The following is a 26,879-nucleotide window of genomic DNA, read 5'->3' as shown; positions in this document are numbered from 1 at the left end:
ATAAGCAAATTGTCGACTGTTGAGAAGAGAATGAAATTAAATTTCATGCCGCCATTTTAAAGCACTGTTCGCACCATCTGTCGAAGGGTTCTAAAGTTACCTGTCGGAAATATTGACCATCACCCGCATTCAACCTCGATCGATCTCTCGCGTTTGACCAAAGACAAGGTACATAGATTCGACTCATCGTATCGGATTCGTTCAGTTATTATGGCGTAGAATGTCAAGTGATATACCATTTCCTATAAGGATTTTCATCAATTAAATGTAATATTATCAATCTGAAATATCTGTATTCTTGTTAATTAGCGTGGAGGAAGTGATTCATGCAATTGTAGCTATTCGGTCGCGCCTGCATCAAAGAATGCAGATTCGTTTCAAACGATACATTATCGGCGTTTCGTGCCGGCATAACTTTCGACGGGGAAACACACCGTATAATAGAACACATTCACCAGTATCGAGGTTAAACATTTTCGATCGCTGTTTTGTCAAGTAAGTGACTTCTTAAAATTATATTATACTGTTGATTATACTCTGAACCTTCTTACACAATAATGTCATTTGTGAAATTTTACAGGTTACAAGTTACAAGTTACTCGTTATTAGTAGTAATTTACTTTCTTTACAACAAATACGATAAATACATATAATAAACATATGCATACGTGCGATACTATACATATAATACATGTACTACAATTAAATTCTATCAATTACAAGCTGGCTCTCATATTCGATTATATTTTAAGTATTACACTATTTTTATTAATGAATAGTTTTCTAAATAATTGTTTATGATAGTCATTTCCTTTAATGTACATACATCAAATAGATAACATTTGTACAGCTTTATTTGTTTTATTGCTAATAAGATAATTTATCAGTACGAGTAACTTGTAGCTTATAATTTCTAACAGTGAGAATTATATAAACGTAGTTATGTTTATATTGTATCAAATGTTAATATAGTATAATAAAATTATATTATGTATTATATTATTATAAATATAAATATTTCCATGTCCCAGAAGTAGTACCGGAAATACGTATTTTGCGTATAAGAAAGATAAATCGCAAATATAGAAAAAAATTTTGTTCAACGAGCTTTTCAAGAAAATAGAAATTTTCAAAGTATTACTTAATACAAATTTTTTTGATATTTTAATATTATAAAAAATAAACTGACACCTTCAATGAATGTATAGTAACATATTGGAATCTATCAAAATTTCAGATTTCACTGCGTTCATTTTATATTCGATTAGTTTCATTTATTTACGTCACTTGCACTATTGATGTATCATGTTTATTCAAGATATTAACATGCTAATCCGTTTACTTGTTCAATCGAATATTTTATTACATTATTTCAAAAGTAGTGAATAAACATTCACATATTCTTTAAGTTTATATGAGAAATAATATCATAATATATGTTTTTTTAATTTCTTCATTTATAATAGATATAAGTATAGAATACTATCATTACAATTTATTATTACATATACGCTATTAGAAAAATTCATTATTATAAAAAGAATTATAATTTTACCTTTTTTTGAATTTTTGAATAATTGATGGAATAATTATTTTTATCGGGAAATTCACCAAGCAGAAAATTAGTCTGGAAGGAAGTCGTACCTTCTTGACTTTGAATTACATAAGGAATCCGTGTGTACATACCATTGAATGCAGAAAATTAAGTCAAGGTTCTGCACGGAAATAAAGCTGAGAACGTTTGTGTTTATACCTTGAAAGCCAATGACCCAAAGCAGTGGCGCTTATTCTAAATTTGGATACCTTTTTTGACCTTGTCAAAATTGTAATAATTTTGTTAAAAAATTTAATACATTTTAAAGTTTGAATGAAATTGATTTATTCTTCGCACTTATTTTAACATCTCTTTATTATAAATATGATATCTTTCTCTAGAATTGATCGCTCAATGGTCATATTGATTTCCTTTTTGATCCACGTTTCGTCTAAAATTGATAAATATCAATATCGACAATAGCCTCTCATCGTATAATTTCATTCAATATATCTTACATATTAAATACAATTTTAATATTATATACAATTATAATATCATATACATAATATAACAGAGTTCGGCGTCCATAAATAATAAATCGTTTAATAATTTAGAAAACATCAAATATAACTCTAAAGTCACAAATACGACTAATTTTCTAGTCAGTAACCTGTCCATACCTCTTCATCCAACATCTACACATCAGCATGTCACATAACACAGTCGTACCATATTTCAAAGTTTGTCACGCGAAAATTATTGGAAAAAATAGTTTCGGGAAAACTAAACGTTGGGCGACGCTGTTCCGGAGAAAGTATCGAAAGGTAGGAAAGTCTAGTTCTTAAAAGGTATACTTTTCTCTCGAACTCTCTGAGACGGGACACTCCACACCGTACCGTGATTAATTATGTACTACATATGTACAATAACATCCAACGACATTGGGCACATCTGCCATTCCTCTCGTTCAATCCTTTTATTCTTCCGTGATTTTCCATCGTTCATCTCATCTTCGGGTGAAAGGGTGTGTCCATGTTATATTCTCGCTCCCAAGTGGGGACACATTGTCGTCTAAACCGAGGAGGATAAATATAATTTATCGAAGCGTTCCAGTGATACAGTTAGCGCCGTCTCATGCACGCAATCAGTTTTCGTTCGTATTCCTTAGTTGTCTAGCGAGGAACATGAATGCACAATCCAGTTTCGTACAATTACAGAATTATTGTAATTGCAGAAACAAATGATATTAAGCCAAGGAAAATAAACAAACAGATATCTCCCGGCTTATTAGTGTCATGATAAAGTCGAATCGTGAGTGGGAATTTAGATAAAGATCTGGACAAGTGACGAAGAAAGTGCTTCTTCACTCGCTCGAAGAGCAGAAACAATTTTCTTGTGTCGTTTGTATGTGCTTTCTGGTAAGAAATTCTAAAGAGCTATTGGTGCTAAATTATTGGAATTCCTAGATTAAATAGTGTGCTGCTTATTAACATGGAAACCCGTCGACGAGCTGAGTACGGTTCTTGTAAGTGATCCGGCGAATTCATAATTTTTGTATTCTTCTATTTTTGCACATTCTTTAGAATAAATATTCATGTTTTGTATATAACGAATTCAGTATTAGGAAGTTTTAGATACATACGTACGTAATCGACTTAGTTTTTTATTTTTATACGTACATATTCATTTCGAATATCTGGAATATTAGAGATTGTTCGAATTCAATGAAACATTAAATTATAGTAAGGATCTCAAGTTGAAATAAAACTCGAATGGAATTTTTGATGGTTTATTTTGCAAGTTTAAGTTATATTTTATTCAGGCTACTGATTTAAAATTTACCTTGAAAAAATATTGTTACGAAACTTTCTTCACTCTCCTTATTTCGACGATAACAACATAGTATTACGTATTTGCCATGATGTTACACACACCTATTTGCTGCTATTTGTTTTGTTCTTTAACAATTACGAAAGTTCTACACATTATTGATCATATGCTCATCTCCCTTATCACCTGAGATAGCTTAGAGTTGATATACATCAGTATCAACAGTACCTTTTTTATTTAACGATTTCATGATTACAATGTTATATACATGATATTATTAATATTTCATTAGTGAAATCTATAATATCTTCTGTAATTAATTCTTCTATTTTGTTCTTCTAATTCTACTATATTACAATTGTTTATCACTCCGTGATAAAAATGCTATTCAAAAAAAATGTAGAATTTCCTAGATCCAATCATCCGACATTGCTATATTTATAAATTGGTATAGAAACCAGCGTGCAGTCAATGATTCCCAGGTAATAACAGGATACCGTGAATAATATGTTATGAACACATGGAATGCAATAATAAGAAAATAAGAACTTCCCATTGAAAATTCGCAGAAATTCTATAACGAAAAGGCGGCGCACAAACGAATGACGTTATTAATTGAGATTCTAGGACATTCATATCTGGAGGTAATGGGCTTAACAACTCGGTACGATTTCTTGCAATTAATCTTTGCGCGCATCACACTTCTTCAATGTGCATTGCCGACTAATTAATTGTTTCAACTATATCATGAAACCCTTTTGCTCCTGCGGAATATGCTCTTTGTTGGTTTATTTAATTTGTAGTCAATATAATAATCCTCTAAGATGTTGGGTAAAATAGTAGAGAACAAAGGCGGATAAGTTACGCGAGACTTTATGATTGTTATATTTAGTTAAGTAAATTTTATATCTAGGGATTAAAATATTTTTCCATGGTTATTATTGGATATCTTTAAAACGGTACAAGAGTGTATTCTAAAATTGTCGTTCCCTCGGAGCGATTGATTTTTCAGGCGGAATTCCTGCGAACTGCGATAAATCAAGCTTAGGTACCTTATATTGGAACTGTTTCTTGTAAATCAATCTCGCAGTTAAGAGTTTTTGTTTCGATCAAGGACAAGGATAGATAATAAATAAGTTTATAAATAATCATCAGGATAATTTTCTAGACAATTATATAAAAGAGAGAAATTATATATAATAATAAATATGACGTAAAATTCTCATACTTCAGAAAGAGAATAGAAACCGTTCTGAGCATACTATATTTGTTTATGATCAGTAATTTATCAACAAGTTAGTCACACGCCTAATGTCGGTCGAAGCGAGGGTAATATCAAAACAAGTGAACAGTTTCATTTCAAAGTGAATTTTCATTGTAGGGATCAGGTTTTAAATAGATCAGTCGGTAGCAATGGAAGTAGGTTAGAGATACCCTGACCATGACTGCAGGCGACGCGTTTCTCTTCGATGGAAATGATCCTGGACGCTTGCCATGAGGAGAAGCCCATAAGTAAAATTACCTACCAGCTATATTGCTCCCCATTTTTCTTTAACGGAAATTATTTCCTGCCTATAACTTCTTTATGAGCCTTGTATTTCAGAATGAAGCTTTCCAAAATTTCTGTATCATAAATTAACTTTCTGTTACAACTTATAGCTACTGTATATGTTTTCCTATTATTCGCTTGATGAGTCTTTTATATATAGTTACAAAATTTAAGGTGTTAAAAATGTTTACAAATCGTTAAAAGGACGATAAATTTGTTTTAACATCGGTCAAATATTAGTTTACATTTTTACCCGTTCTTTGATATAGATGTATGATGTAAACAAAGCTGTTGCAAGAAGATACGTGATTTCCTTCAATTTATCTTCGAAAATCCTTAAAAATTCCGAAAATACATTTAAGAAAAATTAAGTGAAACTAATAGATATTGTATTTATATATAATTAAAAATTAACGTTAGAAAATAAATAAATACGTACAGTATATGTTTCGTTCACTCGCGGTGAGACGCGATCGCGAGGGAGCACGTCAACGGGAGTCGTAAATTCCCGTTACGATTAGACAATCGACGCCGCGAAATGATCGATCCCCTATTTCGGTTAGGATAATAGAGGTAGTTAAATTGAATATGACACTGGTATAACAAATTATAAGTAAAGTAGGTGACTGATCTAAAGGTGGAAACCCGGTCAAAGGTGTTGACCGTTCGAAAGATGAAAAATCAGTGCCGTTCGGTGACGATGCTGAGGCGGAAGAAAGCTAAGGATGGGTGTGTCTCGCGCACGGAACCATCGGATTTGTTGATGATAATTTTGGCTAGGAAAGTGAAGGCAATAGACGTTGCTTCTGATTGGTTAATAGACAGCTGGTAGACTAGGAAGGGTCTTAGCCGACCTCGAAGGAAAGTCGCTAATAAAAGATACTGAACGTGAGAGAAACTAACTTTCCCGTATCCACCTGTAGTAGACAATACTATTCAGTGAAAGAATATTTGGTCGGTCTGAGGGAGTCTTAAACAGAAAATGCCTGGAATTTATGAAGGGTACTTCAGACTATTGGGGGCACGTGGTAAGGATGCGAAGACATCTGGTTGTCATCCTGCCTGGTCGGGTCCTATCCGGTGGTCCGATCTAGGCAGAGGGTCGGTCGACGTAACAGTATAACTTGAAACCTATATTTCCTATAATGAATACGCAATTTTAAATTTAAAAGGACTTTATTTATGATATCTAATAAAAATCCTGTTCCTGATTTATTATACTGATTTATTCACTGCATTGAAAATAATGATTTTTTCATTCCTTTAAAATGCATCTCTTTATTCCTCAAATCAAATACACGCGATCCTTGTAATATATCTTCATTTGAAAATAATTGATCTAAATGAAAAGGAAATCATAAGTATAGAATTTTTAGCATAGAAAAGGATGTTTTATTATAACGCTATAAAAACCTGTTTAAAAGTCATCAATAACTTATATAAGTAAACTTCGTCCATATTCATCATTTAGATATCGTATAAGATATATATAACATATAATTATCTTAAAATCATAGTTTTGAGAATCTGACAAAAAAGAATTTTATTTATGTATTATTAATATTAAAATGTTTATTAATATAATGTTAATTGTATATAGTATATAAGTTAATTAAATAAAAAATTTAATTAAATAGTAATATTTAGATAGATATATATTATGATTTATTAATAATCATACACAATAAGGAATTTGCATCTAATTTACATGTGTTACTCGATTATAAGTTCATTCGGGTAGTTAATCTAACTTACCCACAGATGACCGAAAATGTTCGGCGATCGTCGGCTAACTTCGTGGTTTGTCGTTGATGTTTGTCGATGCCGTTTCGCGGCGTTCTTATTCAGTATACTGGTGTCTTTCACTGCTATCATTTAACGTAATTTAGTTGTATGCCAAGTACATATTTCGTTATCCAATCTTTTCATTATCGTAATATTAGACTAAATACTGGTGTCTTCAACTCGCAAAGTGCTTTTTCATCTGATTCTTTTTATTTTTTTGTTCCTTTATTCCGTAAAGAGTGTAGATTGTTGATCTTCGTTATGAGTTCGCGCGTTCAACCGCACACGCCTCCAAACAGCTCCAAAATGGTAAATACAGTTGTACATTTATAATTATTCATCGGCATATGTCTGCTGCTTTGTATACGAATGTGAATAAATTAAATTCATTTAATTTCACCTAACAATTATTTATATTCATACCGTTTTCTTTTCTTTGTTTTTAGTTCAATTTGTTGACTTAAATTATATATAAAGAAATAATCTCAATTTCTTCATTTTATTATTTTATGTCACGATAGACTCTATATTTTATGATGATATCATATTTTTAAACTTTTGCTTAATACTTCTCCTGTGTTTCAGTTTGACAAGATGTACAGTCAGTAACAAAAGTACACATACATCTTTTACATTAAAACGAAGACATTAGCTCCAGCAATTTTGTTTCAAATCACATTTTGTATTAATAGAGTCAGATACATATTTGGAGAAATAACATAATCCTTCAGGAAGTAAAAAAATAATACAAAATACAATCTCACAAAAGAGTATATACGCCTGTTATATCTACATGAAATCATAAAAACAGATATTAAATATTAAATTAATCTCTTGTAGGTATATCTTCTTGATATACATTACTAACAGCCTGCAATCTTATCGATCCTGTATTGATAAAATTTAAGGTTGTAATTTCTTACATGGCATCTTAGAACTTTTATAAATTACAATACTTTTATATCTCTTTAATTCTTTCTAGAAATACATCAATATACCAAAAAAATTACAAATTATATTAAGATATAAGTATAAATTCTTTTAATCTTTTCTGAAAAACAGCAAAGAGTGCTTTTGTTGTATATAAATGTTTGTGACTGACTGTATCTATTCTTTATCTTATGGGCATTCATAACTCACACGAACATGCTAGCGCAAAGTTCCCGGCAATTTGTTAATCTCGTGCATAATGACGTGATGTAGGTATTCGTCGGGTGTATCAGATTATGTTAGTCATTTTTTGCAAGTAACAACTTACATATTACTCTGATTTAGCAGCGTGAATATTTAATTTCGTGTGTGAGCCGTAACAGCAAGCTCTCTATGCGTTCTACGGTCCCTGTATTTTTAGTGATATTGGCACGTATCTCTGAACTATATTAGTTGCAACATACCCAATGGCATTGTAGACAATTCGTTATGGTCTTTTTACGGAAAATTTCATTACAAGTGTTTCCAATAGACATTCGTAGGAAATTATACCTAAAGGAATTTCTCTTTTTATTTTCTATACCTAAAAGAACTTTTCTTTTTATATTTATGACAATCTATGAATTAATTTCAAGAGTGTTATTAGAATTCATTTGATTTTTTCGCTGCCTCTGAAACAGATAATGAGAATAGTATAGAACAAATATAAATGTATAATTAGAATCAGTATAGCATCTGGTTTATTCTTATTCTTAAATGTGTATTTCAAATCTACGGTTTTTATCCAGTTTACCTAATCAATGCCATACACTTTTTCATAAAATACAGTTATACTTTGCACCCATTGATAGACTTCTGATGATTAATGTACACTATACTACATTTGCAATTCAGATATGAAAGGATCCAAACATTGTAGTATATATATAATTCGTTGCTGAAGTTATCTTTCGATATTTATAAAGAGGAACATGGTTCGAATACTTTTGAGCATGTTTATAATTCGAAAAAAAATAACATTGTCGAAGTGCTTCAAGAAGAATCTCTTTTTCTCTCGTTGTTTATCTTGGTCCAATCTCCACAAACTCTTTTTTTTTCTTTTTTTTGTTCAACAGTACCACAGTCAAGGTTGAATTAGCAGGAATAGTTACGCGAAAAAAACTGGTTTCATATGCAAGTACATAATTGTTCTCTGAAACTCACTAAAATAAATCACCAGTCAAATTGTATATGAAAGCATATACAATTTTAAAAAATGGAGATTACTTCGAAATCTTCGAAACATCTTCACTTCCGTATAATCACATGATGCACTACGCGAGAACATTTAATTTTACTCAATGAAAGTTTCGTGTATTGCTTACTACATATTTTAAAATTATGGCTTGATCCAGTTACGAGAAGCATCCTATCTATTAAGTAACCGTCTCTTTATTTCTCGTTTTCGATAGATAATTTTGGTTTCAGTTATTTTTACCCGAAATGCTACTTATCTTTTTAAGTACCAAGGTATTTTTAGATACGATATATCTGTAACGATTTTATTTGGTACAATGACCCAGCGAAACGAGAATATACCAATTGTTGAATCAGTTCTATTGATAAAAAAGAAAACATTGCTTTTGTATCTCAATACTCGGGCCTTTATGTGGCGTTTAGATCAAAAAGATTGCGGGAAATGTATCGTTTGCGTAATAGCGCGTAAATGAAAGAGAACGTTGTGCGTGCAGCGCCCCCATCATTCGATTGCTATTAACGTCTGTTGGAAATGATACAGACGAGATTCAAAATCTCTTTAAATTAAATCTCATATTTTTTCCTCATTCCACCTCTCTTACATGTTGCACGGTCACTGTGAACGTAAAGTTATAAGTGAGAACTTTATTTCTCGAAGGCGTTAATTAACCGTCCAACAGTGAAGGTTATACACACTATCATATAATAGTTCACGAAGATATCTGAACTAAGTATGTATGTATTTACGGAACTTTTATGTTCATATCGTATATGTTATATAAAATATTCTGTAATTTCATTAACACTGTAATGATATACAACTGTCATGATTGTATCGATCATATTTAGAATCAATCTGAGAATTTATATTATAAAAATTTATATATATATAGAAGATTAATGCGTAGCATAAGTAGCTGATAAATGTTCAAAATGATCCTATTAAATATTTAGGTTTACCAATATGCCTCAATATTAGGTATATTAATAGATAATTGACTATGTAAATATTTTTGTGTTCTCTGTAACATGTATTTGCACTAAACATTTTGTAACTTCTATGTACTTTTTCAGATTTGTTTCAAACTTTAGCAACATAATAATCATAATCGACTCTTGTTACAGTGTTAATGAAATTTCAAAATTTTTCATATAACACACATGGTATATCTATAAATAGTTTCAACAAGTGTTTGAATACTTTCGTGAGCTACTGTATGGAAAGTAGATTAGCATTATTTCGTATAGACTCAGCACAATCATGAAGATAAGCGCGCGTATTGCCCGAAAGTGTTACATATATTAGGTTGTCCGAAAAGTGTCTTTCTTTTACAGACACGTCTTTTACAACGACGCATCTTTATACAAACATGAAAACTAATCTGTCGAACGTTGTGATCTTTATTTTGATAGAACAAAATGGATCATACGTAATTCGATAAAATAATATAAAACGGAAAATGTTGTGCATTCGTTATTTCCTTATAAAACGAAAGAAACTTTTTGAACGACCTAATACAAGTAAAACAATACAACCACGCGTGACGGTAAACAATACAGCACAGTAGCTCCCTTGCCCCTGTGCCGCTCCGCTAGTCTTTTTTCCAACAATGTGCAGTACAAATAGCCTACTAAAAGAAGCAATGAATATAGTAATAAAATGAAAAAACATAAATATAAGGAGTATAAATATAAGAGTCAAGAAATAATTGTCCCGCCGAAACTATTCACTACATTAAGGTGTGTTCTCGCATATAGAATGTTATACAGAAAATATGCACGTGTCATGAAAAGTTGATTCTTAGTTGACATAATTACTCGCTAAGTGCATAAAAATAAAATTAATTTTTTTCATATTGTTCATATATAAAGATATTTTTTAATCTTTCCAAAGTTAAATTTCAGGTATATCATTAACTTGTTACACAATGTAACATAGCATTTATTAAATTTCGTTCCTGTAGCTGATTAAGATCATATTATAATTTTTGATAGAAACCTATATTTAATACGTTATAATTTTATATAGATATTATATTTTTTTAAATGTACAATATAGCATAGACTTTATTTGAAATATTTAATAACTTACAAAATTCGTGAAATACTCTGGAAGCCTATAAAAGCTATTTGAATTCTAGCTAAATGTTTCTTAACACTCGTTACGAATTTCTCTAACAATCCAATATTTTATATACTTTTGTACATTCTATACATTCTGTGCATACATTTTGCACTTTTAAATTTCTCATAAATGTATAAATGTCCGCAGTTTAATAATTAGTTACCGATATTACAAAATCTACATATAATCTAATGTAACGCTTTTCTTTTCTTTTAGCGTTTATCAGAGCTACGCAAGAATCAAGCCTGATGTCCATATGGTCGACAAGCACTGGACGCAATTCAGTGTTTGGCGCGGAGGACGGAGCAGTACTCCCCTCCTCGCACTTACCGATCCACGTACACGTGGCACGCACACATCTGCGCAACGCTGACGGTCACTGCTTCCATAAGCGGTTTCACAACTGTCAGGTCGGTAATTCTCCCCTTGTCTCTTTGATCTCGCAGTTCGTTTCCTTTTTATCTCTCTCCGGGTATTATACTAGATATTATACGGTTATCTGGTAGTTTTCTTCCATAACACCTTATATGTACATTTCTATATATACAATTTTCACCGGTGACAATTTTTTCGTTTATTTTCTCGTTTATTAGTATTATATCGTTCACCCGCATGTGCATTGGCAGATGCTTGGTCATTTTGAACCGGCTTTGATACTACAGGCAACTCCAGCGGATCTTATCGCTGAAATATAAATATTGATACTTTTGATGTGCTGTAAAAGAAACTTCAAACGTTCCGCATGATAGTCAAATAATGTATTCTGGATATTACAGATGTTGTGATTATGTTACGAATATTTGTGTTTATAAATAATTTTAAAATAGAAGAAATTGTTTATATATTACAATTTCATGGAAGAAAGATGTAAAATTATCTGAGGAGTTCTATGTTAGTGTTAATGTGTATACCATATGAACATCTAGCTCACTGATAAAGTACACATTCACAGTTTAAGAAAATTAAAAAAGTATGTTGAGGTAATAATAAATATATAATACAATCATATGAATTTATGGTAATTATCGATATCTCATCAACATATCTTATCAATGATTCCGATGATTTTTTAATACCTTGTAGGAATCAACACTTGAACTTTTTCCTATACATATAACCGCCGCTCAGGCTTAGTTTTCGAGATATTCGTAATAAACTGTCGGTACCACTACAGCTAATTCTGCCTATATTTGGTGACGATATATGTACTAGTATTAATTGCCGATATTAATACTTAGATAATACGAAACCGTTATTAGTATATTAGATATAATATTGGTCGCTTTGAATCTTTTCAATCGCTCCAAAAACGAGCAGGAATTCAGACTATATGCTTGTTAGAGTAGTCGATCCTCAGAGTATTAAATTGTGAATCTCCTTAATAAGACAAACGTCCATGTATTATACGTATATAATAATATTAACGTATCCATGAAACCAATTCGCTTTGGATAATTCTACGTCTGTTTCCATATTCTATTAGTCAGAATTGCCAAGCGTCTACTATCACACTAAGAATTAATAAAAACTCCCTAGAATCTTCAATATTGAAATATAAAATTCAGTCGACTTTATGATTACAAATAATAACGTATATTGAATACTCCATGTGTTTGCTATTCAATTGAACTCCAACGTCAGAGATCATTTTGTTTGTTGCCCGCCTTGATTCGATAAATCATGCTCTCTTGATATCATTGCTTAAAACTCAATTCCGTTGACGATTTACGATCGAATGAACAAAGTACTACGTATTAAAACTCATGAGAGTCGTTGATGATCTTTACCTGGAAGATACTCATATTGTCGGCAGAGAAGCAGAAAATTGAATATTACCTAACGTTCAAGGAATCCTTGTAAATACCGATAAGATCAATCGGACCTGTTTCTTAAATTATATCGCTACCGGTCGCTTCCTTAGTTTATAATGAAACATAATCATTATCTAACAATTATATCGATCGCATAATTATTCTCGCGTTAACGATCATGTTCTCGGCAACGAATTCACTTACATAAAATACAGACATACACGAAATACGTATAAACAACTTTGCGTTAGCGGAAGCTTCACGTATAAAGTATTATGTGTATACTAACTGTGGATATGCGTGAATCGATATTCAGAGGAATTGATTTATTACATATGTTGTGCACAAGGCTAACCGTAATCTCAATTCATAATTTTACTCCACTGATTTAAATGAACAAGTTATATATATAGTTATAAATTATTTATATAAATATAGAAGTTAAATGTTAAAAAGAAATATCTTTCTGTTCTCTAGATTTATTTTATATAGATTAGAAATTTTCATTTTGTAACAATTTATTACAATTACTAATTAGTTGAAAGATTATATTATTCTATTTTTTCTTTCATTGGTGTATTGTACTTGACTATATCGTCCTGTCGCTTGCCAGATTTCCCACAGATTCAATCTATCAGTATTTAGATGAATCTCTCTCTTTCTCTCTCTCTTTCTTGTGTTGTATCTAGAGGCTTTCCATTAATTTTCCTTGTTATTTGTTTGGTTCAGCACCCGTTGGTTTTTTGTCCTACACAGGACTTTTGGCAAGCTCTCCCGTTGGCACCGACGTTGCCATCTACTTTCGGTACGTGTCTTTCTTTCTTACGTGTTTGTACAGTTGAACGCCAATTATCCAAACGCTGATTACCTCTAGATGTGCAATTATCTTAGATGTATTTTTAACAACGATTTTGCTATACGGACGGTGTACCACGATTCTGAAATGCCGAATGGATACCACCGTTGTTGGTTTCCCGCTATTTCAAAACAGCAAACATAGTTAGGATACTTATGTGTAAGTTTCATGATTGTGATTCAAATTTAAAAATAATTTATTCTAATACTCAACATACAGGCTTTCCATGAATCAACTTTTATATTTATAACTTCCTAAACATTTTGTAGAAATCAGTATTCCATATAACAATTTTCTGATTTTCTCAAAGATGTGAAATTTCTTAGTTAAATTTTAAAAAGGAAAAAATTTACTGATACAAACTTTAATAGACAAACGGCAATACAATATAATATATATTGTATATTATATATAATATATATACCAATAATTATATAATATACAATATAGTTATTAATTATAATATTATAGTATAAATCAGTGAAGTTTCAATTGAATCATATAATTGGTCACTATGCTCACGCGATACTTGAGGCACAAGTTAGCGTATTGTTTTCGATTAAGCATATTATGCAACCATTCGCTTCCATTCAATTCTATTTTACAAACGTTGTGTTAATAATCCCTCTATATTGTCTGTTATTCTTTTCTGTCAACCAGTCAAAGATGTCGCAGTCGGGAGATGGCCTTCACACGCCGGGTTATCTCTCTTGGAGAAAACTGCAGCTCAGTCGAGCGAAACTTAAAGCGTCGAGCAAGACGTCTGCTCTACTTTCCGGCTTTGCCATGGTACATAACTGGATATTTTAATAAATCTTTTTTTCGGTAATCTGAAATACCTCTAAATCGTCAAAACTTTAGAACAATACTTTTTTTCAGGTTTTAACTTTTTGTTCTCCATTATTAAAAATAACAGACTTAATCAATTCACATTACGATAATAACAGTACAATAGTAAAGGGAACAAAGGGAACAGTCAAGGGAGGATTATTAATAAGAGTAACGTAGATTATAATTTGTTAAAAATGAGTTCAGGAACAAGAAGAGATATATCCCGCAATATTATTTAGTATTAATAGAATTTCTTAAAACTTAGGGGTACAGTAAAGTTAATATTTATTTTTTAATTTATATATAAATAGTTAGTCTAAAATTGAATCAATTCTGTATAAAAATATTGTAAAATTATTTTAAAAAGGACGATTGCATATAACAATAAAGGAAATAACTCTGAGCAATTGATTTCATTACACAGATTATAAACTCACTGTTAAATATTTCATACACATTTTAATATATATTAATAGATATTAATAAATAAATATTTTTTCCTTTACAGGTAGCTATGGTGGAAGTACAGTTGAATTCCGATACGAAAGTACCTTCAGAGATGTTAATCGCCTTCGCTGTGTGTACTACGTTGTTGGTTGCGGTTCACATGTTAGCTTTAATGATATCAACGTGTATTTTGCCGAACATCGAAGCTGTGTGCAATCTACATAGCATAAGCTTAGTACACGAATCTCCACACGAACGTCTACACTGGTACATCGAAGTGGCATGGGCGTTTTCTACTCTTCTAGGACTTTTACTATTTTTATTGGAAATTGCTATACTTTGTTGGGTGAAGTTCTATGACTTTTCACAAGTGGCCGCCTGGTCTGCTTGTATCGTGTTAATACCAGTACTAATAATCTTCCTCATATTTGCTGTACATTTTTATCGGAGCTTAGTGGCCCACAAATACGAAGTTACTGTGTCCGGTATAAGAGAACTGGAGTTACTTAAAGAACAAATAGAGTCAACCGATGTTGAAGGTAGAAATGGTGTGAATTTACTACAGACCACTGGCGTGACGCACGTAGTCTGAACACGGTAAAGCACAATCCATGATCTGTATTACTTTTACAATGTGATAACCTCTCTGAGTGGAGGATAATGAATCTCTAATTATCTGCATATGCTGCATTGTTTAGCTTATACATGTTATTACGTATTAAAACAATTCAAACGATAGATTAGAATGGGTTATGAAGATGAGAATTGGTACTGTATTGAAAGTATCAAAAATGACTGTATATAATATTTCTCAACTCTTTTATTTGACAAGTTTGAAAGGGAACACCTATTTCTTTCAGCGAGCGAAGTGATATATTGTTACCTACTATGTTTAACTATATCGCAATGAATTTGTACACGTACTGAAAAGTAATTTTTGGTGAAAGGATATATGTATGTATAAACGTGAAACATTCCCCTTCTCGCGTAGCGACTTAACCTATAAGAGCAATGATACGCGATAAGATTTATTATATAACGTATCCTTAGCTATGGCTCAAAAAGCAACAGTCTTGAATGGGGGTTTATATCTTCCAATATCTGATAATGCGTGACTAGCTCGCATTGAATGTACTTATTATTACTTTGTTCTAAAACATGCCGCTCGTGCGGTATTATTCACAGTTCTTTTTACGTTGTTCGTTTATTTCTTTTCACATAATAAGTCCCGTGCTCAAGTAACGTTTGAAAAGCTTTTTACTCGGAGACAAAATAATTTTCAGTCTTATTGTCTCTGTCTGTACAAAATTACTGCCGTCGCTAAAGAAGCGGCAATTAAATTATTGTACACAGCTTTTATTGCGAACAAACGGTTTATACGTGTATACATATGTTGATAGAAAGAAATATATGCAAAATTGAAGTACTTTTGCTAGAATAAATTATACAAATAACATCGATTCATTTTGTATTATGTGTTATTTTAAACTGCAAGAATATATGTTCATAAAACGGAATTTAAACAAGGGCACGTGTTTATGGACACGCATATATTCGGAATTATACGCTTCGATGCTCTCTTACAAAAAGGTTCAGTGAAAAAGGATTCCGCCTCTTTGTTATCATATATAGTTTCCGAAGTATCTTGAGAATTGCTAATATCCGGTATCGCTTTCAGCTTTGAACCAAATAAAAATTATCATCAATGAATAAAAGTTTTACAATAATGTTGATAATTTACTTATAATCGTTACGTACTTCCGGAATAGGATATGATGTTGGACGAATTGCAGATTGTCGAAAATCTGCATCTGACATGGTTCCGTTTATGAACCAATCGTTTGTCCAGAAACCACGCTGCTCTTGACCGGTAATTATGTGATAAAATGTGCCGTAACCTTCTTTCTTGCCCTTAATAAACTGACCCTTATATTTGTTACCATTTTCTGTAAAAGTTACCACTTTTAATTAGTGTATTGGAAAATAACGATAAGTTATTCGTTATTTATAGCCGAAACATTATTAAGGTCGGTTGTAAAAAGAACAGATGACATCAATCAAGAAACCTTTAACGAGTAATCCCATGCCATGGTAAAAATCATCCTTCCAAGCGCCCTCGTAATAATCTCCATTACAATGCCACATACGACCATAACCATGTCGTTTATTTCGACAGAAGTCACCTTCATAGTAAGAACCATCTTCGAACCAGTTATGCCCGAATCCTTGCTTTTTTCCAGCCACCCATTGGCCAATATAATATCGATGAATAGTATGGTCTTCTTTTGAAATTTTGCTCAAAATACCGCAACCATGTTTTTTATCGTTGAGCCAACTACCATTGTACATCCATCCATCTCTATGAAATTTCAAACGAAATTGAAATTGTTTTCGAACATGTGAAAAATATCAGAGGACACTGTACAAATAAAAATAGATATTTCAAATGATTATCCTTATTCAGAACTACTTACAACAGTTATTCTAACTCATTGACTGTAACGCAAATTTTACATATTTTGGAAATCGCAATAGATTGAAATATATTATACCATAACATTTAATTGTTGCAAAATACAATATTGTATTTGCGTAATTTTTTCTGACAATATTATCTGAATTACTTACATTGTTGAAAAAATTTTATTTTGATCATTGTAAAATATTTAGTTCATATCATAATTAATATACCTGTCCACTTCTTTACCTATGCCTTCTCTTACGTCGTTCTTCCATTCACCAATGTAATGACTTTTGAAAAGTCCTTTGCTTTGAGGGCTAAAAATGGCATAACGCAAACCATTTCTTTTCGAGCTCCCTATTCTCTGCTTAATGTATGAAGTTTTAATGGGTTCTAAAAAAGGCATTGTAACATTTATCAGAGATTTCATTTGAATTTTGGAAACATAATTTTTTGAACAATCATGTTAAAGTGGTTAATATTTCATTTTAAAATATAATTGATCATTCATTTAGACAATAGCATCACTTTATAATCGAACAAACGAATACGAATACAATTGAAATATGCAATAAAATATTCAATTTGCAAATGTAAAAATAATATATCAATGTCATATATTATTATTAATTTTTTATACTTTATGAAAGAAAAATTTCAAATAATATATAGTGATTAACCACTTTGAAATGTGCGAACAAAATATTCTTTTCTATTAAGTAATGATGAAAGATATTAATATAGGACCGCTAAAATTCATTGGAAAACTTATACCTTTTATGATTTTATGTCATGCTTAAAATTATTGTATAACAAATAATTATCAATAAGAAGATTGTTCGTGTAAAACAATTTGTCATACAGAATAATGAAATACGTGAAAATCTACTCCATGCTTATCTGCACACGAATGAGAGCGCCCCTACAGTTAAGTTTTATTGCGTTTAGAAAACTTGATAAGATTGAAGCGTCGTGTTTTCGTTGAGACAGAAGATCGAAGGAGAGAAACTTGCTTCACAACAAAAGATCATACGTCCATAATATAAAATAGTTCTATGTTTTCGTATCAGTATCGATAGTATTTCCATGAATTCAACGATTACCATTAACGACACCGACGAAGAGGTGATTGATTTAGACTCAAGCCAAGATATTATCAATATTACTGACAATGACCAAAGTGAATGTTCAATTGAGAAAAATTCATTACCGGACAACAATGCGGATAAGATGAACGTAACCAATAATTATATGGATAATAAAAATGAATCTACAATGGAAACTTGCGATAATGAGAGTATATCAACACCACTTTTGAAGGTTATGTTTCGAGATGAAAACATTGCATGGTAAAAAATTGTTATTTGCTATTGATATATAATATGTGTACATGTGTACATATATATATATTATTCTTTATAAATTTTCGGGTAGAACGGGTAAATTTAATATTTGTTTATATAACCTAAAACGACATATGCTGAATAATGGCTGAATAAACATACATATATCAGTGTCGTTTTTTATTTCAATTTGTTATTATACATAATATAATCATTCTAATTATATATGATAAAATAAATTATTTTGGTCCTAAATGAGTTAGATCTCTTAGTAAACACATTAAAATAATAATATGTAACTAGTTTTTAATGTAATTGTTTCTTATCGAAGTAACTTTTAATTCCATTTCCTTTATTGAATTTTTTAGGCAATATAGTAAAAGAATAAAAGTGTTTCTAGAGGAGTTAGTATCTTCCAAGATTAAATGTCAAGAAAATGATAATGGTTTAACGTTAGAAGTTTGGGATAATGATACTGACTCTATAAGTCAATCTATCGATATTACGACAGGGAGTGATGATAGTCAGGATATAATATGCGATACATTATTTACTGTAGATAAACAGCCAAGACCTGGAGATGACTTTGATGTTCCATCTTATAGTAGGGTCTGTTTTTTTATTGTATTGTTCAATATTTACATATAAGAAAAAACTATTTAAAACTGATTACTCCAAATAGCTAAATTGTTAATTACTTTTATTGTTTTAATGTTATTATTTATTATTTTAGAAATATATATTATGTGATAATGTGATTGATGATACAAAATTCGAATCAAGTAAATATCCAGGGGGTAACTCACAAAGGTTTACATGTTTTAATTGTTTGGGAAATCATAATTTACGAGATTGTACAGAACCACGAAATTATACTGCTATAGACGCAAATCGAAAAAATTTCAATATGAAAGCAAATTCAAAAGGTGTTAGATATCATTTGGGAAATAATCATAGATTTGATCATATAATCCCTGGTCAATTAAGTAACAATTTACGTCATGCACTAGGTCTCAGAAGTAATGAATTACCTAGACATATATATAGGTAATTAATTAAATTTCATGTTATAATTTTTAAAAAATCATAGGTAATAGAATAAAATTAAGAAAAGTATTTAATTTGTTAAATGTAAACAGATTACAAATATGGATTGTCTGATGTTTATTAATCTTAATTTTTGTATATAAAATAATTTTCCTAGAATGAGGAAGCTTGGTTATCCTCCAGGATGGTTAGAAGAGGCACGTTTGCAACATTCTGGTTTGTCCCTATTCAATTCTGATGGCATTGCAGAAGAAGATCCTAATGATGAACTAGGACATATCGTTGAAGAAAGAGACAGAGATCAATATGATGTAAAAAAAATATATGACTTTCCTGGTTTCAATGTACCAGCTCCACCTGGTACTCGAGATGTAAGCAACAGTAAATTTTATAAAAGTAATAGATTTTTACAAAATTAAACTTGCTAAACATTTATTATGAACAATAGGAGGATGGGAAATATTCCGTATCAACAATGTTGACTATTCATAGTAAACAAAGAATGTTGTCAAACTTAAAAGGAAGAACGGCAGACGATGGATATAAGAGAAAAAAACTCAAAGTTTTTAGGAATACATCAGAAGACAGTCCAATTCTAGAACCTACTGAAATGGAAATTGAGGATGTAGAAGGTACAGAAACTCTATATTCACACGCAACAATTCTTTCAAAATTCACGTATTCTACTAATTAAATGCATATGTTATAAAAACATTTTTATTTTCTATTAAGTAGATAGTGCGGTAGAGTGTGTACCTACTAATGGGCTGTTTGTACCACCATTGCCACCGGACTCCCCTGTAAAACCACCAGAACCGCTATTACCACCAGAACCTCTATTACCACCAGAATCGTCTGCAAATCCATCAGAACCACTATTATTACAACCAACATCAATATCTGAGGATTCAGATTATCATTCTCAAGAGTTACAATTTTCTAAAACATTAGTACGTATAAAAGATATTACATACATTTAGCATTTCATTCAGTATTAATTGTAGAAGGATAAGGTAGAAGGGTAAAATATTTTCGTAGCGTGTATTAAAAGATGAGATAAAAATTTGTGTATAAAACATTTCAGGAAGACACTGCATCGACTTCTTTACGAGCGAATTCTCCGTCGTTATACGAATTGGAGAACATAAAAAAGCAACTACTTGTAGAACTTCAGAAATCAAACTCAGATGTTTCATCAAAAAGCAATTCTTCGAATTCAGTATCAAAATCTGATATGCCACCACCTAGTAATGAGATTACTCCAGAATCAAATCGTATCCGTCAAAATGGAATTAATACAAGTCATGGAAGTGTGAAGTCTATTGATTTTGGTACACCTGTATTACAGAGTACGTCTCCGTATAACAAATTGCCACCATCTGAAAAATTTTCAAAAAATATTTGCAATTTAATTAATTTTGAGAACTTACCTGATTCAACAGGTAAGTATGAACAAATGACTGGGGTTTTGCAGAAAGTAAGACATACATTAGCAAAGCTTCATCAAGAATAATTATATCTCATTGCAATTCATGATTGAAAAAATTATCATATTTTATAAATGAGCAATAATTCCATTTTTTGCAAAGGAGCAGAGATATAAATTTCATTTGATATGTTATATTTCTAATTAAAGAATGACATATATTTTTATCTGTAGTTAATCTAAAATATATGGCTTTTTTTAGCATAAATCTTATGTTAGGAAATGTACAAATAATAGGTTTATTCTTTACTGTTATACTTATCTTTCGGAACACAAAATATATCTAACATATTTTACGTAATTTTCGATTTCCCCTTTTAATTCACAATAATGAACAAATTCAAAGTTTCATTGCCCTTTAATCATTATAGAAGGTGCATTAAAATTTTTCACTTTCTACTTTCTACTTATGTCTGGAAAAAGAAAAAGCTTATAATTTTAAACAAAATTTCATAACGTCTCACTTATAAAAAGTACAAATACATACTATTTTTCTATTAATTAGTGGCATTTTCTCGCGTGATACATTGTGACTGAACATAAACTATTTCATATTCATCAAAAAACATTTTAAACTTTATTTTCTTGTGAATTATACTTATCACCATACATTGCACATTTCTTCTACATGTCCAGTTCGTTTTAAAATTGGTAAATATTTTTATCCATTTATGAAAATGTACAAATTCAATATATGCATTTAAAACATTTGTTCAGTTGTCGTGACTGTTTATAAATAATTATTTTCTTTAACATGTTTACTAGCACGCGGAATGTGAAACATCTATCATCCTTTAGCTTTACTAGTCTTACACACTATGCCACACATTTCCATTTTTGCACATACACAATATACTAAACTAAATAGACAAAGCAAACATTATATGGTATGACACAGACGTGATACTAGTTTTTAGCTATAATATTCAGAATTTATACACTTTACTTATTTATGTGATTTGAAAATAAAAAATCATATCTGTCACAGTGGTCTCTCAGAATAGTATATACATCATACATACGTACATACATATGCACACACATATATATCATGGTGGTAATAAACGTGTTAATAAATAATTGAATAATTAATTTTCTTTACTTATCAATATCTGTTGCATGTTTTACATGCCACAGGTTCTATAAACATAGAATTAAAATTTAAATTATTGTTAATTAAAGAATTTATTTTTGCTATTTTTATATGGAAATTTTCATTCATGTTTTCTAATTAGAAGATTAATAATAGCAAAAAGTTTACCAATTCTAAAAGATACTGTGTACATATGTAAATAAAGAAAGGAATGTCTTATGTTTTGTAATAATAATAACAAAATACTAACAGAGGCAAGTCAATGCTATGTTTAAAGTGTATGACATTTATTTTCCTCTCTAAAAAATTCGATTATTTCTAGCATATTTGCATAGTACAAAATGTAAATGACGTGAGAACAGAATTTGATTTAAAAACAAAAATTGAAAAATATTACTAAAACTATAATTTTTAAAACTAATCTCTTATATTCTCGATGTACACGGTGTCTGAAAATAATTTGTCACGAGCATCGTAGGGTTATTCTATTGTGAAACTCTAGCTCGGTGAAGATTACGAAAAAAGTGGCGGCAATATTGACTTTGATCTTGAATTTCAAGGTTAAAAGTTTTACTGCATCGTATTTTACTCGTTATAAGGATTAACCCTTTGCACTTGAGAGGCGATTCTTAGTCGTTATAGCGTTCCATGTAACAACTCGAAAGGAGAATAAGAGGCGACAGTCCCTGTTTATGCTAGATTTCGACCTCTCCAATTGATGAGAACGCAGTATTGGTTCGTAAATAGATTCCTTAGCTCTTTATATTGTTTGTTATGAAGTGTGAAGTGTTACACTTTAAGATGGAGATGAAATACTTGTGCTCAAATTCTTCCAAAACTATGGTTCTGGCAACGTCTCCGACGTTAGTTCACATTCGACGATCATGCCAGAAGTATTATAGTTTTGTAAATTTAGAAGCTCTAAAAAAATGGATTTGGAAATTTCTTTAATTAATTCATATATTCTATAAAAAAGCAAAAGAACGAAAGGCCACTGAACCATTTGCGATTTATAAAAACTTTAGTAGACCAGTTGAGAGGAGATATTCGACAACCGTGAGATCGAGCTTCGACGTTGACTGCTAAGTGTGATGAAATTCGGTTAAATGGAGAGCTTCATGTAATTTTAAAAAAGGTTTGTAAGGTGTGTTCTTACCGATACAAAGCAGGAGAAAGACACGAAACAACTTATTATTGCGATACTTCTCCCGACAAGCCAAGGATGCATCTTGGCACATGTTTTATAAATTATCGTAAAAAAAAATACAGAAAATGACATGTTCAAAGATGTAAATATATATAGATTATTAAAATATGTTTTTTTAAGTTAATTTTTGTATAAAATCATTTTATATTACCTACAAGACACTCGTCATATACGCGCAAAATCACCTCGAGTTGCTGCTACGACCGAAAAGGCCGTCGAGTGCAGACTCAAAGAAACTATGGATCGTAAATCACCTTCACAGTCCTCTTGGAAAAAAATGTTAAAGTTTCATAAATTTTCGAATTCACATTATTTGTAATGTACTTATATTTTGAAGTCAGATGCATTAATCTTTTAATGTATTACATTAGAATTTTTAATCTATTACATTAAAATTACAGATTAATCTATGACAAAAAGAAGCAACAGTGGAAAGTATGAACCAGAGACGGTTTACGAATATTTGCAACGCAACAGTGACCTTCGCTGCGATCATGTATTGCTTAGAATCGATGTCACGATATAGTAAGGTAGTATGATTCCCTCTCCAAGCAATGTCTTTTTCTTATCGGCCTGCGTTATCTCAGACGCTTTACAAAATCGACAGCTATATATCAGATATATATCGCGTATATCAGATAATTACAAATAAGGTGACTTCTAAAGTTAATTAACATCTTTTTTTCAAGAGAACGATCGAGTGCGACCCATAGTTCCTTTGAGACTTTCGATCCTCGCGATATAGTATAGAATAGAAATATAGAATATAATGCAATTAAAAAATGACACTGAATTTGAAGGTCCAGGTTAATTTTACAGCTACTTTTTTTGTAGATCTTCACTGATCCAGTGGTGTAGAATGCTATGATGCACGTAATAAATATTTTCTTAAAGAAATAGCACGTATTGTAGCATTTAATATACGTACATTAAATATTCATAAATATGTAGTTAGAAAATAGTGTATAAATTCCATAAGATTACTTACCATTACACATATTTTATCTTTTTTGTGAAATACACGTATATTTATAATAATTTTTTGTGATAATTCAGTCTCGCACATGGAGAAATATTATATAATTACAATACACATTTTCTTCAAACGATATAAATTACTAATCTTAAGCAAATGGAAATATATATTGTTATTCAGTTGGAAAATAATAATACTGTGTTTTTCAAGAAACAAAACATTAAAACCTTACTAATATTCCACATTGTTATGACATCTTAATCTGTTCCTTTGTTACAAAATAAAGTAAACAATGAAAACATATATAAAATACAATGCATGTTTATTGTTACAAATAAGACGAAGGAATGTACAACAATTAAAAAAGAAATATTTCATTTTTCACATTCACTATGCAAGCATGGATTACATTAAATTTTATTTTTAAATCATTTTGTGTATGGTAAAACCATTAGGATTCAAATAGGGCTCCAACATAATAGATCATACAGAATAGCACAAATAATGTAATTCAACAAAAACTATTGGGATACTGTTTCCAATGTTTAATTTTTGTACTGAACAACATGAAACTGTAATACTATTATATTTAGTTTTCCAATCCTATTATAAAAGGAAAAAGATTGCCTCAATTCATTGTATTGTTTTTAATATATATTGTACGCCTCTATCCTTACAATCCCTCAAAACTAACATAAAAAGCATAAATAAACGGCAATATATTTTAATTCGTCGTTACATAGTTTTTTAATTCATCAACAAATTTTAATCTACAAAATTCAATTACATCTCCTACGAAACTTTATCGAATTTAATATAAATACTAGAATACAATACCTTTATCGAATTACAGGTACTCAGGCTATTTACAATAACGAATATCAAAATACATTTTTAACGATTTTTTCCCTATGATATACAATATGTGCAATCATAGTAACAACATGACGAAAAACTTCTTATTATTCCAGTTTAAAAATTATAATTTCAATGTTAAAACTGTCACATATTCGTAAAAGACTATTTCCAACAGCCTGTGACACAACATCGGAGATTCGGTTACGTATTATATTTAACGAAAATAATCTCGTTAAATTATATTTTTTTCTTTTGCACAGGTCCCCTGACACGTGATAGATATTAATAAGTAAAACTGTAGAAATTAAAATGGGTATGTGTATACTCGTTAAAGTGTATAAATATAATCATTCTCAAACCTGTGAAAGGAAGTTATAGTTCTTATTTGGTTAGATTAAATATATACTAGTTATATTTTATAAATCGAATGAATGAATTAATTATTCTTTCTCCAGTTCTCCTGTTATCATAAGTTTGGCAGATTCTACTATGAAAATCCAGTGTTTGTCATATTGCATTTCTTATTGCGCTGTCGGTGGAGGTACGGGAGGGTCGCCGTTTGAATCCTAAAAAAAAGTTGTATGAATATTACGATAAAAATCTAAAGTAAGATAAAAATAGAATTAACTATACTGCAAGTAATGTGACACTTACGCGTTCGTTATCTCGATCTTTAGCTGTGTTATTGGTTAATTGACGAAGAGAGTTTGGTCTAAAAACATACATAAGAACAGCGAATCCAATAATTAGCAAAGTGATAATGAAAAAGTTTGAGGACGACGAAGTATCGCGTGGTCCTGGCACTGGAAAATAAATGACGAAGATTATGAATTATGTCGATTCACAAAATTTACATTAACTTCACTAGTAAAATATAGAAAAAATACTTACATCGCGACATACTAAAACATTCATTATCCGTGCAATAATTTTGATTTTGTCGCAACTGAAATGAAAAAATATTGATGAAGGTCTATAAACATGACTAGAGAAATATTTTTTAGTTGTTTGGAAAATATCCATTTTATATGCTATTTTTACTAGGTTTTTACCTACTTGTTCATATTTATTTATGTTAGGTAACGTTTGCGAAATAATCAGTAAAACAAGTAAAATCGCTTATAGCGACAAATTCTTACAAACCGAACAAAAATAATTTATTCGCTATTACGTACATGAAAAATACCTTACTTTAACCAACTTTGCATTTATTTATATTGCGAATTTACTGATTGTTGTAAGTAAGTCAGATAAAAATGTTACAAAACACATCGTAATAATAAAAGCAAACGATAATGATATAATTTTTCTTGTATATAGTTTAAAAAATTTATAGACATATGTAATACTTTTTTTTACTGTACAATCTTGGAATTTTTATGTTTTAGTCTTTACATCATTTTGTTTTGACGATCAAACATATTTTTGATATGTTAAGAAAAATTTTTATGTAAAACTATATTAATAATGA

The 26,879-nt window shown here is 30.5% G+C and overlaps 3 protein-coding genes across 5 annotated transcripts; 2 read left to right on the top strand and 1 right to left on the bottom strand.

Moving 5' to 3' along the window:
* The first annotated feature begins 2,943 nt into the window (after positions 1-2,943).
* Positions 2,944-16,397, top strand: LOC132905021 (calcium release-activated calcium channel protein 1-like). The gene is given in 6 exon segments (XM_060955929.1): positions 2,944-3,062; positions 11,209-11,402; positions 13,533-13,544; positions 13,546-13,608; positions 14,320-14,448; positions 14,999-16,397. Coding segments are annotated over 6 exon segments (963 nt in total). The 5' UTR covers positions 2,944-3,028; the 3' UTR covers positions 15,530-16,397.
* On the bottom strand, positions 16,277-18,341 carry LOC132905024 (MORN repeat-containing protein 3-like). 3 transcript variants are annotated; one of them, XM_060955934.1, is made up of 5 exons: positions 18,261-18,341; positions 17,645-17,791; positions 17,004-17,296; positions 16,696-16,883; positions 16,277-16,615 (listed from the first exon to the last, which is right to left on the bottom strand). In XM_060955934.1, the coding sequence occupies exons 2-5, from the start codon at positions 17,671-17,673 to the stop codon at positions 16,442-16,444; spliced, it is 684 nt and encodes a 227-aa protein (XP_060811917.1). In that variant the 5' UTR covers positions 17,674-17,791; positions 18,261-18,341; the 3' UTR covers positions 16,277-16,441. The 3 variants fall into 3 exon arrangements, with proteins under 3 accessions (XP_060811917.1, XP_060811916.1, XP_060811918.1); XM_060955933.1 differs by lacking the exon at positions 18,261-18,341 and having other exon boundaries at positions 17,629-18,104; XM_060955935.1 differs by lacking the exon at positions 18,261-18,341 and having other exon boundaries at positions 17,645-18,104.
* LOC132905014 (zinc finger CCHC domain-containing protein 8 homolog) lies at positions 18,335-25,891 on the top strand. The gene is made up of 7 exons (XM_060955916.1): positions 18,335-18,747; positions 19,110-19,350; positions 19,475-19,788; positions 19,946-20,159; positions 20,237-20,420; positions 20,524-20,738; positions 20,873-25,891. The coding sequence occupies exons 1-7, from the start codon at positions 18,485-18,487 to the stop codon at positions 21,299-21,301; spliced, it is 1,860 nt and encodes a 619-aa protein (XP_060811899.1). The 5' UTR covers positions 18,335-18,484; the 3' UTR covers positions 21,302-25,891.
* The last annotated feature ends 988 nt before the right edge of the window (positions 25,892-26,879 follow it).

This window comes from Bombus pascuorum, chromosome 3 (genome assembly GCF_905332965.1).
Source record: "Bombus pascuorum chromosome 3, iyBomPasc1.1, whole genome shotgun sequence".
Taxonomy (NCBI): domain Eukaryota; kingdom Metazoa; phylum Arthropoda; class Insecta; order Hymenoptera; family Apidae; genus Bombus; species Bombus pascuorum.
The sequence above is the reverse complement of the archived record's forward strand: the minus strand, read 5'-3'. Positions and strand labels throughout refer to the sequence as shown.